This window comes from Nomascus leucogenys, chromosome 22a (genome assembly GCF_006542625.1).
Source record: "Nomascus leucogenys isolate Asia chromosome 22a, Asia_NLE_v1, whole genome shotgun sequence".
NCBI classification, from domain to species: domain Eukaryota; kingdom Metazoa; phylum Chordata; class Mammalia; order Primates; family Hylobatidae; genus Nomascus; species Nomascus leucogenys.
This window is the reverse complement of record NC_044402.1, coordinates 25,104,698-25,126,466: the sequence shown is the minus strand read 5'-3', so window position 1 is coordinate 25,126,466 and position 21,769 is coordinate 25,104,698. Positions and strand designations below refer to the sequence as shown.

The following is a 21,769-nucleotide window of genomic DNA, read 5'->3' as shown; positions in this document are numbered from 1 at the left end:
TTGTCAGGCTGCAAATTTTCCAAACTGTTACGCTCTGCTTCCCTTTTAAACATAAGTTCCAATTTCAGATCATCTCTCTCAAGTTCAAAGTTCCACAGATCTCTAGGGCAGGGGCGAAATGCTGCCAATCTCTTTGCTAAAGCATAGCAAGGGTCACCCTTGCTCCAGTTCCCAATAAGTTCCTCATCTCCATCTGAGATCACCTCAGCCTGGACTTCATTGTCCATATTACTATCAGCATTTTGTCAAAACCATTCAACAAGTCTCTAGGAAGTTCCAAACTTTCCCACATCTTCCTGTCTTCTTCTGAGCCCTCCAAACTGTTCCAACCTCTGTCTGCTACCCAATTCCAAAGTCGCTTCCACATTTTCAAGTATCTTTACAGCAGTGCCCCATTCGTAGTACCAACTTACTGTATTAGTCCGTTCTCACACTTCTATAAAGATACTACCCAAGACTGGGTAATTTATAAAGAAAAGAGGTTTAATTGACTCACAGTTCTGCACGGCTGGGCAGGCCTCAGGAACCTTACAATCATGGCAGAAGGAGAAGCAAACACCTTCTTCGCAAGGCAGCAGGAGACAGTGTGCATGTGTGAGCACAACAAAACCTGCCATTTATAAAACCATCACATCTTGCGAGAATTCACTCACTATCATGAGAACAACATGGGGGATGTTGCTTCCATAATCCAATCACCTCCCTTTCCCTTCCTTGAAACATGGGAATTACAGGTCCCCCACTTGACATGTGTGGATTACAATTTGAGATGAAATTTGGGTGGGGGCACAGAGCCATACCATATCAATTCTCTAATCCCTGGAACCTGTAAATGTTAACTTATTTGAAAAAAAGGATCTTTGTAGGTATGATTAAGTTAAGGGTCTTGAGATTTAGGGCATTATCTTGGATTATCTGTCTGGACCTTAAATAGCATCATAAATGTCCTTGTAAGAGGGGGATCTGACACACAGAGAAGAGTAGAAGGCCATGTGACCACAGAGGCAGGGATTAGAGTAATGCAGTCACAAACCGAAGCTGGCAGCCACCAGAACTTGGAAGAGGCACAAGATCGATTCTTCTGTGGAGGTAATACCTTCATTTCTGTTTGGTGAAACTGATTTTGGACTTCTGGCCTCCAGAACTGTGACAGAATACATTTCTGTGTTTTAACTCATCCCGTTTGTAATTTGTTTCAGAGGCCACAGGATGACTAATACAGTACACTGTTTATGACTGTGGATTCTCTTCTCACAGGCCTGTATCACCCTAACCTGAAAAGGGAAAGAAGGATGTGAAGAAAATAATTTAGGAGAAGGAAGAATGAAGAAACAGAGGGCAAGAAAAAGAAGAAGACTAGAAAGAGAAGATGAAGCAGGATAAACTGGAGGAGAAATCTCTTTACTGAATGGTAGGTCGTATACAAATTACACTGGGGAAAAGTGAAATTTGGCCCCTAAATTCCACATCTACCTACACGGTGAACATTGAGGGTATGCCTAGGTCCTAAGAGGAATTTGTCTTCAAAAATCTTCATGAATCATTTAACAGTTTTAATGGTAACTGTGATGAGAAAAATTTCACTAAGCTACATTAAAACTGTTAAATGATTTATTTAACAGTTTCAGTCAAAACAGTGACCCCTTAGTCGTCAAGCACTTAGGGTTGATTTGGCAACGCTAAACATCCTTCAAGATTCTGTTCATAACCTGCTTCCTCTGTAAAATCTTCTTTGACCTCTGCTCTTTCCATTTTCTGAATTTGTATTCCACGTACAGGAAGTATGTCTGTTATTTCTGCTCTTCCAACAACAACAACAACAACAACAACAAAAAGCCCGAGGATGCTGCTAAATATCTTAAAAGGTACAAGCAAATAGTTTTGATAGTTTTGTATCTCCTCCAGCAGTCTGCACAGGGCAGGACTGTAATAGAATCCTTGTGGTGACTGACGGACTAACCACTATTCTGAGGCCAATAATACAGATGGTCTTATCTGTTTCATCATCTATCTTCTACCTATGTATCATATTGTACAATGGTGATTGATATTGAGAATTATATCCTTGAGGCATGCCAGGTCTAAATCCGAAAAAACAGATTGATAAAATTCATTGTCTTGCTAGTTGAGAATATCTACTCATACATTTTAGGAAGATTTCCAACTGGAAGAATTGAAGTCAGAATGCATTTCTCATCATCCTAATTTAATGCAATTAACTGCAACCCTCAAGTTCCAAGTATTCAAAGCATCAGAAGAATTGCTTTATTAACCAAAGATTCATAGGTTTAGCCTATAAATATACCTGAAGGTACCTACTTTCTGTTATTTATTTCCCACTGTGTGGCAAGTCTTAGCATAAACGTGGTATAAAACAAGCTTATTTTTTAGTTGATTATGCATTACTGGCTTAAAATTGCCCAGAGGAAAGTCTGCATTTGTGGGCTTGTTTATATTTTTTATATTGCTCATTTATATCCAGTGTAACTGAAATTGAAGTTCAGTTCTGTAAACTATCCCACAGTAAGTACTCAGATAACTGTGTACACAGTAAGTACACAGTACACATGCAAAACATTAGGTACATACAGGGCTAAAGAATTTAGTCAAGAGGCCGGGCATGGTGGCTCATGCCTGAATCCCAGCACTTTGGGAGGTCGAGGCAGGTGGATTACTTGAGGTCAGGAGTTCAAGACCAGCCTGGCCAACATGGTGAAACCCCATCTCTACTAAAAATACAAAAATTAGCCGGGTGTGGTGGCACACACCTGTAATTCCAGCTACTCGGGAGGCTGAGGTGGGAGAATCGGTTGAACTCAGGAGATGGAGGTTGCCGTGAGCCCAGATGGTGCCACTGCACTCCAGCCTGGGCGACAGAGTGAGTCTCTGTCACAAAAAAAAAAAAAAAAAAAAAAATGTAGTCAAGGACATACAACTGTTTGTAAGAATCCTTCATGATTTTACATTTAATGTTTATTTTTTTTTTATTTTTTAAGCATAAGAAAACCAAAGGCACATTGTTGGCATTCCTATCACGTCAAAACAATGAATATAAACCACATCATACAATTAAGAATCAGAAATATAGAGAATGGGAATAAATTAACCAAGGAACTCATTCACACACCTCCAAACAGAAAACTAGGACCTAAAATAATGTAAACCTTAGTGAAACAACAGCTGCTCTTATGAAAATCCATATATTCTAATACTACAGTATTATTGCCTTTCCTACCTTGGAAAAATTACATTATAGTCATGTGGCCCATATTAAGGTTTCTTTGGACTTTTATAAGTATAAAAGTATTTCAAAAGGATAAGCTTTTGAAACTGGACATTTAGCTATCCACTAAGTCAAGTCGCTTGAGAAAAACTTCCATTTTTTTCCTCTGGCTCTTTTAGAATGTTCCAGAAGAATGATTCAGAGAAACCATAAATAAAAGAATTATGATCAAATTCGTAAAATGTAAAGCACCTCGCCGTGTTATCTATATATCTAAACCAAGATGCAGTCATGTCAGTCACCTGTCCCATGCATTTCTATTCTGATGACCTGAATTAGGCCTGAATAATGAGTAGAACTAAAAGGCCCACACACCATGGAAAGCTTAGTGAGTTCTAAGTAGGGGGAAAGGTCCTTGCTTTGGCTGATTTTACCAGGTTCCTTTTTTCTACTTTCCAAAATGAATCCAGTAGGTTGTAGTCTGTTTTTCTGTCTATTAATGATAGCGTGCTTAAAGTTCTACTAGCACTTTCTGGAACTCTTTAACCTCACTGTCATCCTGAGAGAACTCTGCCCCTGAAGGGGAAAATAATTTTTCTTCACCCAGGGCCTTTTTCCTTGTATTAATATTAATATCCCATGAGAATATTAGCTCTGGAGGAAAGAATTTGGTGGCAAAATTCCACATTTACTCATGAAATCCACCCCCAACTTCCACTCACACATTTTAATAGGACACTCAAAAGAAAAGCTCCCCATTCCTCTCTCTCTTCCTGGACACTTCCCTTCAGCTTCATCTGACACCTGTGGTTTTTTCCCCCCTTTCTTCTACTTGAATCAAAAAACACTTTTTACTAGCAGAGCATTCTTTCGGTAGAGTGTACCCTGTATTTGATAGGGCAGAAAAGTACTTAAATTTTTAAAAAATCACTTGGCACTGGCTGGAGTGTAGAAACAGAAAATGGAGTCAGTTATTGCTTAAGCCCCCAGCATCTAACCCCACCTGGCTGCTCTTTGTTCCCTCTCTTGGGTTACAGAGAAGATAGGCATAGCAAAACCTGATGCACCATCAAGGCTCCACGAGATTTAAGCAGTGTAGTGTGGTTGACAGCAGCCTTCCAGCCTTCCTTTCCTGGAAACGCTATTTAAAACACCCTCTATGAGAGACAGAAAAAAACTCATTGGTGTCATTGATTCTTTAAAATAATTTTTAAATGACACTTTGCATACGTAGCTGAGTGACAAAACATATGGATTCTGAAGCAACACATACTGTCTGCATTCAAATTTGGGCTCCATGCTTACCAGTATGTGATCTTGGTAATTATCCTCATATAAGATACATTCTTGAATGAAAATGATAATAATACTAACCTCAAAGGGTTGTTGTGAGGATTGAGTTAAAATATTTAAAGGTCTTGTGAATACTATTTGCATATAGCAGATGATACATGTTAGGTACAGAGTATCAACATCCCCTTCCCTGATACATAGGTAGATTTGAAGACATGCTTATAACAATATATCTCTTTCTATGTATCCGAACTGGCATTCAGTAAATATTTGATGAATTAATGCAATCTAACAGAATAAAAATGCTAATTCCAGAGTCCAGTTAGCTTTGTCACTCATTGTTCTACAGCTTCTGTGATTTGTTGCTGATTAATAAATAGAGATAGAACCTCAGAGTTTATGGATGAAGTGGATCAGGCCTAGACAGTAAGAAACATTTATGATGAGCCTCTGTGTGCCAGGTTCTGAGGTTGACACTTTTCATTAGCCATTACATATAAGTCCCCTAACAGCTATTTTTTTTTTATTATACTTTAGGTTTTAGGGTACATGAGCACAATGTGCAGGTTTGTTACATATGTATCCATGTGCCATGTTGTTTTGCTGTACCCATTAACTCCTCATTTAGCATTAGGTATATCTCCTAATGCTGTCCTTCCCCCCTCCCCCCACCCTCTTTTAAGGCAGATGCAATTAGTTCCTTTATAGAAATAAGAAAAATGAAGCTCAGAAATGTTAAGTAAATTACCCCAAATCGCACAGTTAGTAAGTTGTGCAAGAGGTGGGATTCTAATCTTATGCTATTTTTAAGCAAAATATAACATGTAAAAAGGAGGTGGAGGGTGGATTATGCAAGTAAAATGATTTTACAGACAGGTCATTATTGAATAAAACATTGAAAAACAAGGGTATTTTCACACTGCTGATGAAGACACACCTGAAACTGGGAACCAAAAGAGGTTTAATTGGACTCGTAGTTCCACATGGCTGGAGAGGCCTCAGAATCATGGCGGGAGGTGAAAGGCACTTCTTACACGGCAGCAGCAAGAGAAAAATAAGGAAGAAGCAAAAGCAGAAACCCCTGATAAACCCATTCAGATCTCATGAGACTTATTCGCTATCATAAGACTATCACGGGAAAGATAGGCCCCCATGATTGAATTACCTCCCCCTGGGTCCCTCCCACACCATGTGGGAATTCTGGGAGGTAGAATACAAGTTGAGATTTTCGTGGGGACACAGCCAAACCGTATCATTCTGCCCCTGGCCCCTCCAAACCTAATATCCTCACATTTCAAAATCAATCATGCCTTCCCAACAGTCCCTGAAAGTCTTAACTCATTTCATCATTAACCCAAAAGTCCACAGTCCAAAGTCTCATCTGACATAAGGCAAGCCCCTTACATGTAGGAGCCTGTAAAATTAAAAGCAAGCTAGTTACTTCCTAGATACAATAGGGGTTCAGGTATTGGGTAAATATAGCCATTGCAAGTCTTAAATCCAGTGGGGCAGTCAAATGTTAAAGCTCCAAAATGATCTCCTTTGACTCCAGGTCTCACATCCAGGTCATGCTGATGTAAGAGGTGGGTTGCCATGGTCTTGGGCAGCTCCACTCCGTGGCTTTGCAGGGTACAGCTTCCCTCCCGGCTGCTTTCATGGGCTGGTGTTGAGTGTCTGTGGCTTTTCCAGGCACACGGTGCAAGCTGTTGGTGAAATCTATTATTCTGGATTCTGGAGGATGGTGGCCCTCTTCTCACAGCTCCACTGGACAATGCCCCAGTAAGGACTCTGTGTGGGGACTCTGACCCCACATTTCTCTTCTGCACTGCCCTAGCAGAAGTTCTCCATGAGAACCTTGCCCCTGGAGCAAACTTTTGCCTGGGCATCCAGGTGTTTCCATACATCTTCTAAAATCTAGGCAGAGGTTCTCAAACCTCAATTCCTGACTTCTGTGTACGCACAGGCTCAACACCACGTGGAAGCTGCCAAGGCGTGGGGCTTCCACCCTCTGAAGCCACAGCCCAACCTGTACACTGGCCCCTTTCAGCCATGGCTGGAGTGGCTGAGACCCAGGGCATCAAGTCCCTAGGCTGCACACAACAAGGGGACCCTGGGCCTGGCCCAGGAAACCATAGTTTCCTCCTGGGCCTGCTGGCCTGTGATGGGAAGGGCTGCTGAGAAGGTCTCTGACATGGCCTGGAGACATTTTCCCCAGAAAACAGGTTTTTCTTTTCTATTGCATAGTAAGGCTGCAAATTTTTCCAAACTTCATGCTCTGCTTCCCTTATAAAACTGCATGGCTTTAACAGTACCCAAGTCACCTCTTGAATGCTTTGCTGCTTAGAAATTTCTTCTGCCAGATATCCTAAATCATCTTTCTCAAGTTCAAAGTTCCACAAATCTCTAGGACGGGGGCAAAATGCCACCAGTCTCTTTGCTAAAACATAACAAGCGTCACCTTTACTCCAGTTCCCAACAAGTTCCTCACCTTCACCTGAGACCACCTCAGCCTGGACCTTTATTGTTCAAATTGCTATCATCATTTTGGGCAAAGCCATTCAACAAATCTCTAGGAAGTTCTAAACTTTCCCATGTTTTCCTGTTTCCTTCTGAGCCCTCCAAACTGTTCCAACCTCTGACTGTTACGCAGTTCCAAAGTCGCTTCCACATTTTCGGGTATGTTTTCAGCAACTCCCCACTCTACTGGTAACAATTTACCGTATTAGTCCATTTTCATGCTGCTGCTAAAGACATACCTGAGACTGGGAAGAAAAAGAGGTTTAATTGGACTTACAGTTCTGCATGGCTGGGGAGGCCTCAGAATCATGTCAGGAGGCAAAAGGCACTTCTTACATGGCAGTGGCAAAAGAAAAATGAGAAAGAAGCAAAAGCAGAAACCCCTGATAAACCCACTAGCTCTTGTAAGTCTTATTCACTATCAGGAGAACAGCATGGGAAAGACCAGTCCCCATGATTGAATTACCTCTCCCTGGGTCCCTCCTACAACATGTGGCAGTTCTCGGAGATACAATTCAAGTTAAGATTTCAGTGGGGACACAGCCAAACCGTATCACAAGGCTTATAATTCAAAGATGTTTTGGTCTCTCTTAGCATTAGCTTTACGGTAGAGATTCAGACTATATATTGTCCACTTTAATCCAGTGCAGAATGTTATTGTATACTTCAACAGTATATTCATAAACTATAGAAATGGAAAGTGACCCAGTTATTCCACTTCCTCAGTTAACAGCAAAGAGCCATGAGAGGTAAAATGGCAGGCTCAGTGTCACATGGCAATCAGCGACAGACACAGCCAGGATTTCTCTGGACCTAATACTAATCCCCTTACAGTAGTCAGGATAGCCAACCAGACACTGTGGTTTTAAATCCATCCATTTAGATGTATGTAGATCCCAGTTCACCTTAAATAGCCCAATTCCTACTTTAGTACCTAAACCTAAAAAGAGTATTAGACTCATTCTTAATATTATCTGGGATGACAAACTAAATAAGATTATTCTCTAGTAGTAACAGTAGGTAGACTTAATACCTAGGAGCTTCTATTTTTAAAACCTGACCAAAATTCTGGTATAGCTGTATCTTGTCAAGGGACAAAGAGAGTTAAATACAGTTTGGGTGGGAGAATCGTTTTTTAAAGAAAAAATGCCGCTCCTTTTTTTATGAAGAGAGGAGTTAAAAGAATCCTATTTTTTTCTGTTAGATTGCATTCATTCACTAAATATTTATATTTACCCAAACAACTGTAACAGCAGAAATGCTACTTCCTTTGCATATTTCCAAGTATCTATTATAGAGTTGGGCTTTTAGTAGTCACCGATTGGTGGTGTCTTTTCCTATGTTTAGTATGTCGGATAACTTCAAAACAAAAGTCACTGATGTTATATCAGCTCCTACTGAGGTACTGCTATACAGACAAAGAAGCATATGGTTCTTGACTATGCCAATGCTTGTGTTGTCCAGAACCATGCAGTGTAGTATACACTTTCTTAGTTATAATGTCATCAGTAACATGAAGTCCAAAGGCATACAGTTTCTTTCATTGTCCATGCACCAGAAGCTTAGAATCAATAGCACTCTTATCAGGCTGACCAGCATCAAGTTGCATTATGGTATCTACACTAAAAAACTGGCACCATCTAACTATAGCATAGGGCCTAGGAAGCTTTGTTAATATGAGTGACAAGACACATGAAAAGCACATTATCCACTGCTTCAGCAACACTGCATCACCAGACATATCAGCTGAAAAAGCCGAACCTTGGGAAGCTCAAACTTTATGACCTAAACTTCAAAATGTGCCAAACATCACTTTAGTAGAAAGGGTTGTGAATTGCAACGGCAATGTGGAGAGAGAGAGGAAATGGTAAAGGTAAAGAAACAAAGAGGGACAGAAGTACACAATTCTAAGCGATTTTTATAGCAGACCCTTAGCCCAAGTAAGCAAATAAATCGCTAAATGACAAGAAATTGGCATGTGAGCTAAGCAAGTTTCTCAAGCCAAATATCTTAAAATAAAGGATCACTGGTGGGATGAATAGGCAACCAAACCACAATCGGCTTGTACATTAGCCAAATATTGGCAGGTCGAGAAAGCTCAGCAAAGGTTGACCTGCCATATCCTACAGGGGGTGAAGCACAACTTACTCAGGATCATATTGAAAAGTCAACAATCAGGGAACAATTGATGTTATTTATCATTATGAGTCTCTCCACCTTCCCTAAAAACCCACATTGCAAAGCCAACTTAGAATTTAAGGGAGCAACATTACAATCTCAAGGATTTTGTTCCACATTAACCATCCAGTGGATAGTCCTGGGGAAGCATGTGATGATGACAGATATAATCCACAAGTATGATGGCCAACACACACTCAGGCCTTCAGCTGTAGACTTGCACAAACACAAAAGAAATAATGCATGCAATGACAGCACAGATACTCTATCTTTTAAGGCAAAATCAGCATATTTCATGCTCAGTAAATTAGTTACTAATAGTGGTGACATAGGGATGTTATCTGATTGGTGTGGTTTTCATGCCATTCATGGCACTGAAGGCATGATTTAAACTGTCAGGCAGAAGTTCCAAGAACAACACGGTGATGTGAATTTAAATGAATACAATCAAGCTAGTGGTTCTGTGAAGTGCTGAAAGACTGCAAATTTGGCTACCAAAACCAGTTAATAAACACACTTTGCTCACTGTGGTCAGGAAAGATGGTTGAGAGTATAGATGGAGTTAGCTCAGTTAGTAAATGTATTTTGAACACTTATTGTATGTCAGCCATAGTACGCAAAAGACAATGCCTTTCTTCAAAGAGGTTACTGTCTAGTGAAACATTTTATAATTTAGAAATACAGTAATCATGTTTGTAGCAGCTATACATAATTTAACAAATAAGCTGCTTTCTAGGTACCATTAGTTATGTCTGGCAATTTTCTATGTAGCTTTTAAAGCTTCTGATCCTGGATAAAATATTGATTGAAAGAGTTAAGATGTTTAACAGGTGATGGTATCAAAATGATTAAACCCCTCATCTTGGTTCTTTTTTCTTTTTTTTTCTCTGAGACAGGGTCCCACTCTGTTGCCTAGGCTAGAGTGCAGTGGCACAATCACAGCTCACTGCAGCCTTGACCTCCAGGGCTCAAGCGATCCTCTCACCTCAGCTTCTCAAGCAGATGGGACTACAGGCGTGCACCAGCATGCCCAACTAATTTTTGTATTTTTTATAGAGATGGAGTTTTTAACAAGTTGCCTGGGCTGGTCTCAAACTCCTAAGCTCAAGCAATCTGCCTGCCTCAGCCTCCCCAAATGCTGGAATTATAGGCGTGAGCCACTGCACTCAGCCAGTCTTGGTTCTTATTTATACAAATTTTTCTATATGCTAGACCTCTGGCTACTAATTATAAAATGCATGGCAAATATCAAAGTGGTGATAATTTACCTTGGTCAGACCTTACCAAGGCCTACTTGGGTTATCAATGTTACCACATGGTTCTCACACAAATTATAGGTAACTTGGGAATTAGCTCCCATGATGCTATTAACCGACGGTAATTATTCTGTTGGTGAAAGGCAGTATTGCTTTTGTTAAATTGATCAAACATTTATGTAAAGTCATGGTATTGAGATCAGTATCAGAATGAACATGGATGTCACTCTGGTGATTGCCACTTTGATAGGCATCAGTTATCACCTTAGGAAAGTGGGTAATTTCATACACATTTAAAAGGACAAAAGAAGATACCTCTCACATCCATGCTTTCAACACTAGGGTTACAGACCACAGGGAGATTTTAACTTATTCTCCTTTAGAATCCTTCTTTGTTTCCAGTTCACTGGTAATGACTCGAAGAAGAGCAATAGACACTGGAAAGGTATTGAACATTTAGCCTGAACATCTATTGGCATGAATATTGCATGGGAAAGTTTTTCTATATCTGCTCTGTGGTACCAGTGTCTACAACTGCACATTCCTCTAAGAAATACAGTCCCAAAAGAGAAAGGGTAGAGAAATCTGACCTCAATTGTGGGCATTGGTGTGAGAAATAACACATCGTCTACAGCTCAAAAGCAGTGGAATCAAGGTAGCATCAGGCAGAAGACGGCAGCCATTGTGGACAGCTGTCTCTCAGTGGCTCCAGAACTGTGTTGTTCTCACATGAGATTTGTCTATGAGAAGTTCAGCCTATATCCAGTAATGGTTCTGAGAATCTGAATCTCCTCTTCATTTAATACCCAACAAACGATACGTTTTCACTTACATACACACAAGATCCTTTCTTCTACAAAGTAAAGGTTGCCCAAAAACAAAACAAGAAGAATCATTTTGGGGTTGTATGGCTTCACCTTTAGTATTTATCTCAAAAGGGGTCAAGGATAATGCGAGGGTCTTGGCTCTCTTATTTGATATTATCTCAATATATACAACTTTTAGATCCCTCTTCCTTTCCAAAAGTTCAATTTCATTCCTTTTTCTGAGAAGAACAATAACTAGTGAAATATGAATGAGTAATGAAAGTTTAGCATAGTCAAGTCTAGTCGTACCAACTTCAAATTGTGTATAACTATTATCATTGCTAATTAGGAATTATGAAGTATATGCATACTGAAACATATAGGTCTAGCTAACCAACTTTATCAGCATACCAAGTAAAGAAATTATACTGAAATTCTTAAAAATCACAAGGTTAAGACTGGTAATATATACTAGAGACTTTTTTAGCCAATTAAATAAGATTTGGCACATAATAGGTCCACAAGAATTTAGTGATGAATGAATAAAGGGATAGATGATTGAATTAAGGGAAATAATGCTTTCTTGAGTGTAAGGCCACCAGTGCTGAGGAAACGTAGGAATTGAAGTATGTAACTGTTGGCATATGTGCCTGTTTGATGATGGGAAGTTTTTCCAAAGTAGATAACAGCATGTGTAATAAAATGCATGTGTATATTCATGTAGGCCGTTTTTAAAAGACATCTACATTACCACTTGGTACAAATTCCAAACCATAAAATCATTGAAGACACTGTAAACACAATTCGAGGAGCTATGCTGTTTGCTCCATTTACTTGGTTTTGTTATTTATGCAAGACCTGTACATTTTAGTACTTTAACTGTTGCAATTGGCTGGAAGGGTGGGGAATCCTTAGCAAAGCTTCTAAATGGGACCTATTGCATTGCAGTTACTCAATAAATAAGTACTCTTTCAAAGAAACACTTTCTCTGAGTATGACGGAGTGAACTACTTAGATGGTCAGAAATTAAGAGGAGTTCTTGAAAATATTTAGACATTTTAGAATAGGAAAATCCTGGGTAGGTTTTCCTTTAGTCCATTCCTAAACAATAAGGGGGAGGGGCATCAACTTGATTTCAAACAAATATTTCATATTATCAATTATATTTAAGGGGGGTACCATTGTAAGATAAAAGGCCAAGACGAATCATATATGGCTATCAGTTATCAGTCTTTCAGGGACAACAAGATGGAAAGGTAGAAAAAATCCCTGATCTCGATGTCGATATTGAGGTAAAGCTGGAAGAGATTTAAATGTCAAGGAATCATCAAATTAAAGTCTTCCTTCATATGACAATGTCAAAATCTGGAAATGTTACTCTGAAACACAGTGGTTGACTATGAGCCACTGGTATAGAGAAGAAAAAATGAAATTGCATGTGAAATGTTAATGTGGAATCAATGCCCCAAATCAGGTTGCTCTGAAGTTCCTGGGAGTGAGAGAAAACAGAATTACAACTTGACTCTAAAGACATTTGCACCTTTTATAATCAAATACTACTTCTGTCCTTCAAACCAAACAGAAGAACTATACTATAGGCCCTGATTTAATTGGATGTCTTGATGATGATCCTGATGAATGGGCAGAGTCTTGGCATAGTCTGTTAGGAGGAAGAGGTGGGAAGTAACCTTAGTAGTTAATCAAGCATCTTTGGAAATGGCTTTAAGATCTTCACTTGGGTGAGCCTCAGGACTGAGTCACAGCTCGGATACCTGGGAGAACACATGATATTGGAAACCAAGGTAAAAAAAAATACTCTTGTACTTCACCTGGAAAATAGCCACTTTCATATTTTTGTTTTGGGATAGGCACTAAAACTCAGACAAGGCTATAATAAAATGAATGTCAAGGCAGGGTTCTTGAACTTGACCATTGATCAGAATCATCTGGAGGACTTGTTGTAACACAGATCGTTGGCACCATCACCAAAATTTCTGAATCGATAGGTCTGGGGATAGCTAGAGAATATGTAATTCTAACAAGCACCCAGGTGATACTGCTGCTGCAGGTTTTGAGACCACCCTTTGTGAACCATTGCTTTCAGGAATCGTTGAACAAAAGGATATGTATCTTCCTCACAAAACTATGATTTACCCTCAGTGGAATCTAATCCGTGAGTTTACACACAGTTAAAATTAAGAAATGAGCAATGACCACCACTGTTAATTTGGAACAGTCAAACTAACCTCACAAAAGACTTCTCCAATGGAAAAAAATGGGAAACTCTTTCCACGGTACACACTGGCTTTATTGGCTGTGGTCTTGGTCAAAGCACAGAATGAACCTTGGCCAGCAGCATGAGGTCTCTCAAGCTGCAGCTGTTGGGTGGAGGCTGCTCTGCCAGTGACTCTGGGCAGGAAGTGCCTCGTTAGAACTGTTGCATCTATTTTACTCAGGCCGGGGCGTGGGGGCGGGGGGGAAGAAAGAAGGAAAAAATCCCTAGGTTTCTCCAAACCTCTTTTAATGCCACCTTCCTAAAGCCACCGTGTTAGATGGCTTTGCTACCCATCACTGTTTTACTTCTGGTAACTAACAGCTTGGGGTTCATTATGATGGGAAGTTTCAGATGTGCTAAGTACTATAAATCAAGCCTGTATCTTGACTCACAGTGGAATTAATGACAGCATAAATAAAATGAAAATCCAAAATGACACACAAGCACAGGGCACCCCGGCTGAAAAACATCAGAAAGCCGATCACTTTGCACCCAGATCCAAACTGCTAGCCAGCAGTCTATAGAGAACATGAAGGATTAGTGCAACTTTCATCAGAAATGTGACTTTATAGTGCACATCAAGTTCAACAGGACTTCTCACAATGCTTCTTTCCAGGGACCCTGCATCACATAAAGGATGAAGTGCTACCACAGTTTTTTCCTTCCAGTAAACAGTTTAAAATGTGTGTTATTAAAGGCAACTCAGCTTCCTCTGTGTTCATATCATTTTACAGAACTCCTGCCATCCTTCATTCCCTTATCCAGCTAAGTGCTGAGCAACAATGGACAAACAAAATCTAAACTAGCATAACCACTACCCTAGGGATAACACTGAATAAGAGTTATGCAGTATGATCTGATAATAGCTGGCTTCAAGAGCTAAGAAGAAAACGGGGGGGGGGAAGCTTGTAAAGGGGATATATTTGAAATTGAAATTTTCAATCAAATGTGCAACTGGACACACATTTTGGGAATTGCTCTTTTGACTATAAGGTGATGAAGGTGATATGAACAGATTCTCTGATATATGAAGTACATATAAATATTATATTAAAAATAGCTGTGTATTATCACACAAGCATGAAGAATAATGATCTTATTTTACCAAGAGAAGCCTTTCACACCTGGATAATAGACCAGCTCACATCTTAAGAAAAATAACAAAAGTGTTTCATGTATTAATCTCACTAACTCCTTATGCTTGTGATTACCCTGTTATCTTAAAATACATGCACAGGACAAGTGAGCATGACTGTAGCCCACAGGCTGGCCCTAATAAAGGACAGAAAGTTGCTTCTAAAGATCACTGAGGAGAGGACTGGATACCGGAGAAGGATATGAAAGAAAGAGACTGGGAGAGATGAAATAGTTCCAATAGAAATATAGTATCTCAAGGACAAAGAGATGCACGGTTTCAAAGTACAAATTTTCACATTATTGGCGAAGTGTCTTGCACTTTTGAAAGCCATTTGAATGCTTGGTGGCTTCAAATGATTCACAAGTACACCTGACTCTCAATTTAAAAATTTGTAAGAAAAAAACAAAAGTAAACTGTATAATTTAATGGAAAACCTCATATTATCAAAATTAAACTTGGCATTTTTTTAAGCAAGTATGATTTTAAGAAAATACTAAATCATTATGTAAAGAAGATTGTAAGCTAGTGACTAAGGAACATATAATATTATCCTACTTTCCCTCAGAATTTTTTTTTACTTTTAAATTGTAACATCTGAATGTTGGTAGTTTAGTATCCACTAGTTTTCTTTAAAAAAAAAAAAATATATATATATATATATATTGCTTCAAGCCAGTATTCTGATCTTTATTTCCAATTAAGTATATAGCTAAGAAGACACAGAGCTCCAATATCTAAGGATAAATTGTAACTTTAATTTTATTTAAATAATACCAGTCAAACTGCTTCATTAAAATAATAAAAAATGAGAGGGCGACAAGTTGTGGGGTCCTTTGGGGCGACAGAAGATAGACTGTGCAGGACAGTCTAGCATCTATCTGCCTGTTTGAGAAAAAGAGAGCATTCGTCCAGAGAATGGCAATTGGCAATTGTGTAACTTCAGTTTCCTGAAACATAGCAAGTTATCCTTGTAAGTACAGGTGATAAATATTGCGAGGCTCTGTTTTGACTACGGTAGCATTTCCCACCCCCCAACATTCTCATTTATATGCTCAAAGACATTAGGTTCTACATTGTAAAAGCTGGAGGCCATCAGATGATATATTGTTTCAAACATCTCTATGAAAGGAAGCTAACATGTAGCTATGTTTAGAAATCCACTATATTCCTGTAGAGCGCAAGGAGGTCAAGTTCACATCCACAATTATCACAGGGCTTTGCACCCACGTCAGAATCCAGCTATGTTAGAGAAGAAAAGATGCCCAACCACAGAAGTATCCCTAGGGTTTTAGCCATAAGAATGGCCAAAGACTTATGCAATATAAATCATTTCCTAATTGGCTGCTCCTGAAAAGAAATGCAGGGGCTACAAACCCTAGACTCGGCCCTTACAGTGTGGGTCGAACACTTACTAGACTTCAGAGGTCAACAGTAGGGGCTATCCTGGTAAAACACTAAGGGTGACTTGTGCTGGGCTTGAATTTAGGTAGGATATGGTCATAGGCATAGCTATAGCAGGAGAAGCCAATAGGGGCAGATGAGGGCCAGATGAGGTTATAACTAGAAGGTGCGGCTGGTTTCACCAAAGAGCAGATTGGTTTACTTTGTTACTAATCAAAAGCTACGGTGACTTTTCTGAAATCTGCTTGGGGGCTTGGAATCCAAAGTTCTGCTTTTCCACGTAAGCATTTCTTCCAGCCTTAAATTAGATGTGTCGTGTTTTGTAAGGAAATGAAACTAAATGGAATCTTTCGTGGTTTAAATTTCTTTTGTCAAATAGGGATAAGTTGATATGTTTCTATTGCTAAACATTTGAGAACTTAAAAGTTGAAAGATGGAACTATTTTCATATCAAATTTTGGTGCATGAAATGCCTTTATATACAAACTTTCCCAAATTTCCTTTCCAGCTAAGGTTCATAATTTAGTTTTGATCCAAGAAAACCAGATGCTTTCGTGAGAACAGCTTCCTCATTTGAAGGCCATGAAAATCACAAATTTTCTGTTTTGTTTTAAATTGAGAGAAAACACTGGAACAGTTTGTCTGGGGAGGGGGTGTAAGACTCTTGGAAAATTACTCAAAGATCATTCACATTCTTGGCTACCATAGGATGTGTAGTTGCATTTATAATAAGAACAAATCCTGAGTAAAACAATTTGAGGTATTTATCCCTTCCTAAAAAAAGAGTTTGCTAAGTAAATGTGCCATCTCTTTATATGTAAGAATTTGGTCCCATTTTAAACACGATGTGTAACCTAACTACAAAATTCAATACAGATTAGAGAAAATGTTGACAACTACTAAATGGCTCTAAATGTACCTTGCATATCACTGAACTGAGATTCAAAATGAAAAATGCATTTACCATACTTGAAAGGAGAAAAATGAAGAAAAGTAGGTTCATTTTCTTAGTTAAGTAGGTAGGCATTTTTTATACATGTAAACTTTAAATGCTGTATGCATACTATTTTATTAAGCTATAGATTTTAGCCCTTTATTAGTAAAAATAGGTAGGTAAACTACAACAATAAGAAAAGTTAGTGGTTCTGGGAAACTGGGTGCATAAAACGTTATATAACCAACTGGTTTTCAACCTTCCAGTCAGACACTAGTCAAAGAAATAATATGACCTTAGCCAATGGGAAAAACATTAAGCCAGATTTCTCCCAGCTGTGTTTCTCCCCGTGTAGCCTTCAGCAACTTCAATGAAAGTTTAGTGTGTTTAGGGAGAAAGATGGCCAGAAGAATCAAAATTATTAAACCAAAAAGGTCAACCTTCAAATGAAGTACTGGACCAGGCTTACTGCAGAATAAAGTTTATCCTTCCCAATGTCCCAGTGCTACAAGCAATATGGTGGACCAGCTACTATTCAAACAGGGCTGATATCACATGTAATTGAGGCTATCCTGCCAAAGGGGTGAGTAAAGGAAAGAAGCTGTTGGCTTTAAAATGCACAAATCAAGCTATTAATGTTTCCTTAGCATTCTTTTTGATTTCCAACTCAAGGGTAGGGTAACTGCAAGAGATAGGAAAAATCTTCAGAGGAGACAGGTCCCTGGATTTAATTCTATATAAACAGGAGGCCAAGGAATTTTGACAAACTTGTTGTTCACAAAAAGTTGACTTTGTCTTTGAAGTTCTAGTGTGTTCCATATTTAAGTCAAATATGGAAAATACCTTCATTCATCCAACAGTAGCACAGGGCATTCAATAACAAGATATAATGGCTTTCTTTTTTTAGACTTAAAAAGTTATTTCATAAGATTCCTCTCCATTCTGTTATAAAATCACTGGCTACTATGTTTTCAAGCATTTCTCAAGTAAATAATTTGAGTTGCTTTACATTTTCAGGTCTAATTGGCTTGGTGCAATTTTTTTTTAAATGACCATAGATGGACTAATAATGGTTTATATCAGTTCTTATTGAAGAGAATGGACAGCATGAAGGCCCTACTAATACATAAAAGAAAAAGTTATTTAACTAACATTTATCCATAGGATTTAAATAAAACCTGTTGATTTTCCCTCATATTTTCTTCTCTGCTGGTTATTAGGACCAAGGAGATAAAATATTTTGATGTTGGTCAAACCATCAATGGAAATAAATTCTCAATACTTTAAATGTTACCATAGAGTGATATAGTTTATATGGATCACCAGGACTGTGAGTCACACCACACAGGATACTCCCAATAAATCCTCATAATGCTCAGTAGTACATTACATTGCTCTGAGAATTCCTTAAGTTAGACAGAAGAAAACCAAATCTGTTTAATGTTGTCTAACCCCAAATTTCTCCAGCTAGCCTGAACAAATCACTCCTGTTTTCATGTAATTCCTAATGCCAAACAAACTTTGCGACATGCATACCTGTTTTTGTATCTCATTTTTTCCTCCTAGCACAATGACTAGCATATAGTAAGCACTCAGTAAAAGATTTTTGAACTGCATACATGATAAAAATGCATAGCTATACTCTCAGGTTACATAGCTTGTGTTACGCAATTTTTGGATATGAGATACCTTCATGTTCTAAAGGAAGAGCTGCATTCAAGTTCATGGAAAGAGGCTGCCATTTTTTTCTTCAGTACCATCAAATATGGTAAGTTAGGACAACATATCTTGAGTGGAAGCATCTTTATGAAATGTGAGAACTCTTAACGAGCAAGTGTACTTTAACAAACACAAAATGTAATGCATATTACAAAGGTATTGCTTTATTACCCTTGTCTATGCAGAATCCATGACCCAATAGGATTCAGTTCCTGAAAGTTTATTATTACTTAGCATTTAATATAAATCTTTCTCCACTAGGAGATCAGCATGTAAAGGGAATACGTTCTTAAACACTTTGATGAAAAAAGTTGGGATGGTAGAAGCAGATAGTACCAAATTATACAAGATTATATATAAATCTCATGGACAAAGGAGTTTGGTGCTATGATTTTAGTCACAGTAAACCAAAGACGGTCCAGGATATGACTGAAGTGATCACAGTAGGATATTTGGCCACAAAAAGACAAATAAATAAATAGTGCTATGAATTCTTTACAGTGCTCTACAGTTCAGATACCATTTATGAATTCTTTATTGCTATTAAAAATGGATGATTGGAAATAATTTTCAGCTAATATATGTAGTTGCGGACTGCTGAGATGATGGATATAAAAGTCCTGAGCATTTATAAAGTGGACTGTCTAATGTTATATATGCACATCTCCATGACATGTTATAACACATGATAATTTATTAGGGAGAAAGCATTTTTCAAAAAATCAGTTGTATATAAATGCTCCCTGAATCTAAAGTGCTGGCAACTTTTGCCTCAAGGGAAACTCATTTTCCTTCTTTTTAGCCAGTAATTTTTGAAAGGCCTCAATTAGAAATCCAAATTTTGGTTGGGAAAATGTGACTGACCACACTTGAAAAAGGAAAATACAAAGTGAAAAAATATCATTCTTTCTGTGCTAGTATAAGTTGCAAATAAATTAGCTGCACATCATTCATGAGCTGATATTATTTGGATTGGTTTATCATTTACGAGGATCAACAGTATTGTCACTTTTGTCAATGTTTGGCAATACCAAAGAGCCAAAGCTGCAGGTATGTCTGTTAGATAATCTGGGCCAAATTGCTGTAAGAATAGAGATGTTATTATTTGTAACACACTCATGTAAAATAACAAATTACATTTGCTTTTTTAGCTCTCATATTCCTCTTTTTTGGGTTGTGAACTTGTTCCATTCATTGTGCCATCTTCCTTGTTTGAAGCTGAATCTGGAGCAACAGTTCTTTTGGTAAATGCTGGTAAGGTAAGAAGAAAAAGAAAAATAAACCTAGGTGAATATAAAACTGGCCTAAAAAATTAATTTTGCAGAAGGTAGTTAATGTATCATGGTATTGGATCGAGTTTTCTATAATTAAACTTCACATGGACTAACAGACCTTCAACCTAAGAATAAATACACTCGATTTAAGACATTTAAAAAAAACACATGAGAATTAAAATTTTTATTTTATTTGAAGAATACCTGAGAGTAAAAAGTGTGTGCTTTGTCAGGATACAATGATATAAACCACACATGCATGTGCGTGCGCACACACACACACGTGCACACTCGCACAGAATTTTAGAGGCAGAAATCTTAAGGGCTCCTTTTTATGGAATCCTCTTTGTTACAACTTCTAGTCTATTGAAAGTAGACCTGCAGTCTGAGTTTACTATTCTTTTACTATCTCCTACCCCTCGTCTGAGCTATAGATGCCTATATCCAACTGTCTGTGTGAAATCTCCTCTCCTGATCTCTACTCTCTGATGCCTGCTCATTCCTTACTCTTCTCCAACTTGAAAAATGATATACCCATCTGCCCAATTTCTCAAACTGTAGTTCCTCTCTTCCTTTGTCCTGTCTGATCCATCTATTCAGTTTAAGAGTGAGCGCTAATGACTATCCCTATCAATTTCACCTGAGTCCTGATTCACACCATCCCCATTGCTCTCATCTCAGCCCCCAAGTCACCATTTTCTCCCTTTCTGTTTTCTTCTTGCTCCCTTATGATCCTTTCTCCACAACACAACCACAGTTACCTTTCTGAAATGTCAATCAAATTATGTCATTCTCCTGCATGACTCCCTCATCCTGCCCTTAATGGTTGCCCAGTGAACTCAGAATAAAATCCACACATCTGACTGTGGCTGCACCCTCTCACTCACTCACTCAGTAGCCCGTATCTCTAGGAGACCATGGCCCTTTCTTCTCCGGAGCTTTTTGTACTTTTTGCCCCTACTATCAGGAAGATGCTTCCCATCCAATTTCAACTCAGCTGCTGCTTCTTGTCATTCAGGTTTCGGCTGTAACCTCCTCAGGGAGGCAGATCCTGATCACCAATCTAAAGGAGTGCTCCTGTTCCAGGTACCTTCTATCATTTCACCTTGATAGCACCAATCACCATTTTAAATGACTTGTTTACGTGCTCGCTACTTGTTTCTCCATGACATGACCTTGCCTGTCCTGTTCACTACTGTATACTCCACAACTGAACACTGGACATGGTACACAGCCTCCTAGTAAATACTGGTTGAACATGTGAATATAGTTGAGGGATTTTAAAATGACAGCCAACTGGGGATTTTCTAGCTGGTTTCTGGAGCGCCTCTAGAGAGTACCTTGTCAACTTGCAAAAATCAGAATTCAATTATTTAAAAATATCCGCCATTTAACTGATCAGTAAAAAATACCTGAACCACAGTCACATAAAATAAACCTGTAATCACATAAAATAAACCTGTAAAATGAGAGAGACAGAGAGACTGCATTTTCATAGAATTAAATCCTTTAATAGACAAGAAACAATTTTATTGCCTTTATCAGTGTCCTAGTGTTTTCATTGCCATTAATCTTTGGCATTTTATTCTATAAGGCTGAGGACAGGTTACATATGAAGTATCTTTTCACAGTTAGCCAGGCAGACCTTGAAGTGTAACACAGAAGTGAAAATAGTGTGCTATTCTTGCTGTGGATAAATTATTTTTCACCCCAGGGACTTAAACTACCATTAGAGGCACCTCAAAACACAAAGTG

General features: G+C 38.5%; 1 protein-coding gene across 2 annotated transcripts in view; it reads right to left on the bottom strand.

Moving 5' to 3' along the window:
- Positions 1-2,955: 2,955 nt before the first annotated feature.
- Positions 2,956-21,769, bottom strand: part of CEP128 (centrosomal protein 128) — a 456,203-nt gene continuing 437,389 nt past the window's right edge. The window contains exons 26-27 of one of the 2 annotated variants that reach the window (XM_004091859.2): positions 19,878-19,991; positions 2,956-4,380 (exon numbers count right to left, since the gene is read on the bottom strand). In XM_004091859.2, the coding sequence (XP_004091907.1) occupies positions 19,888-19,991 (104 nt within the window). In that variant the 3' untranslated portion in view covers positions 2,956-4,380; positions 19,878-19,887. Of the gene's footprint in view, positions 4,381-18,882; positions 19,992-21,769 lie in introns of those variants that run through there. The other variant, XM_030803555.1, reaches the window with a different exon arrangement.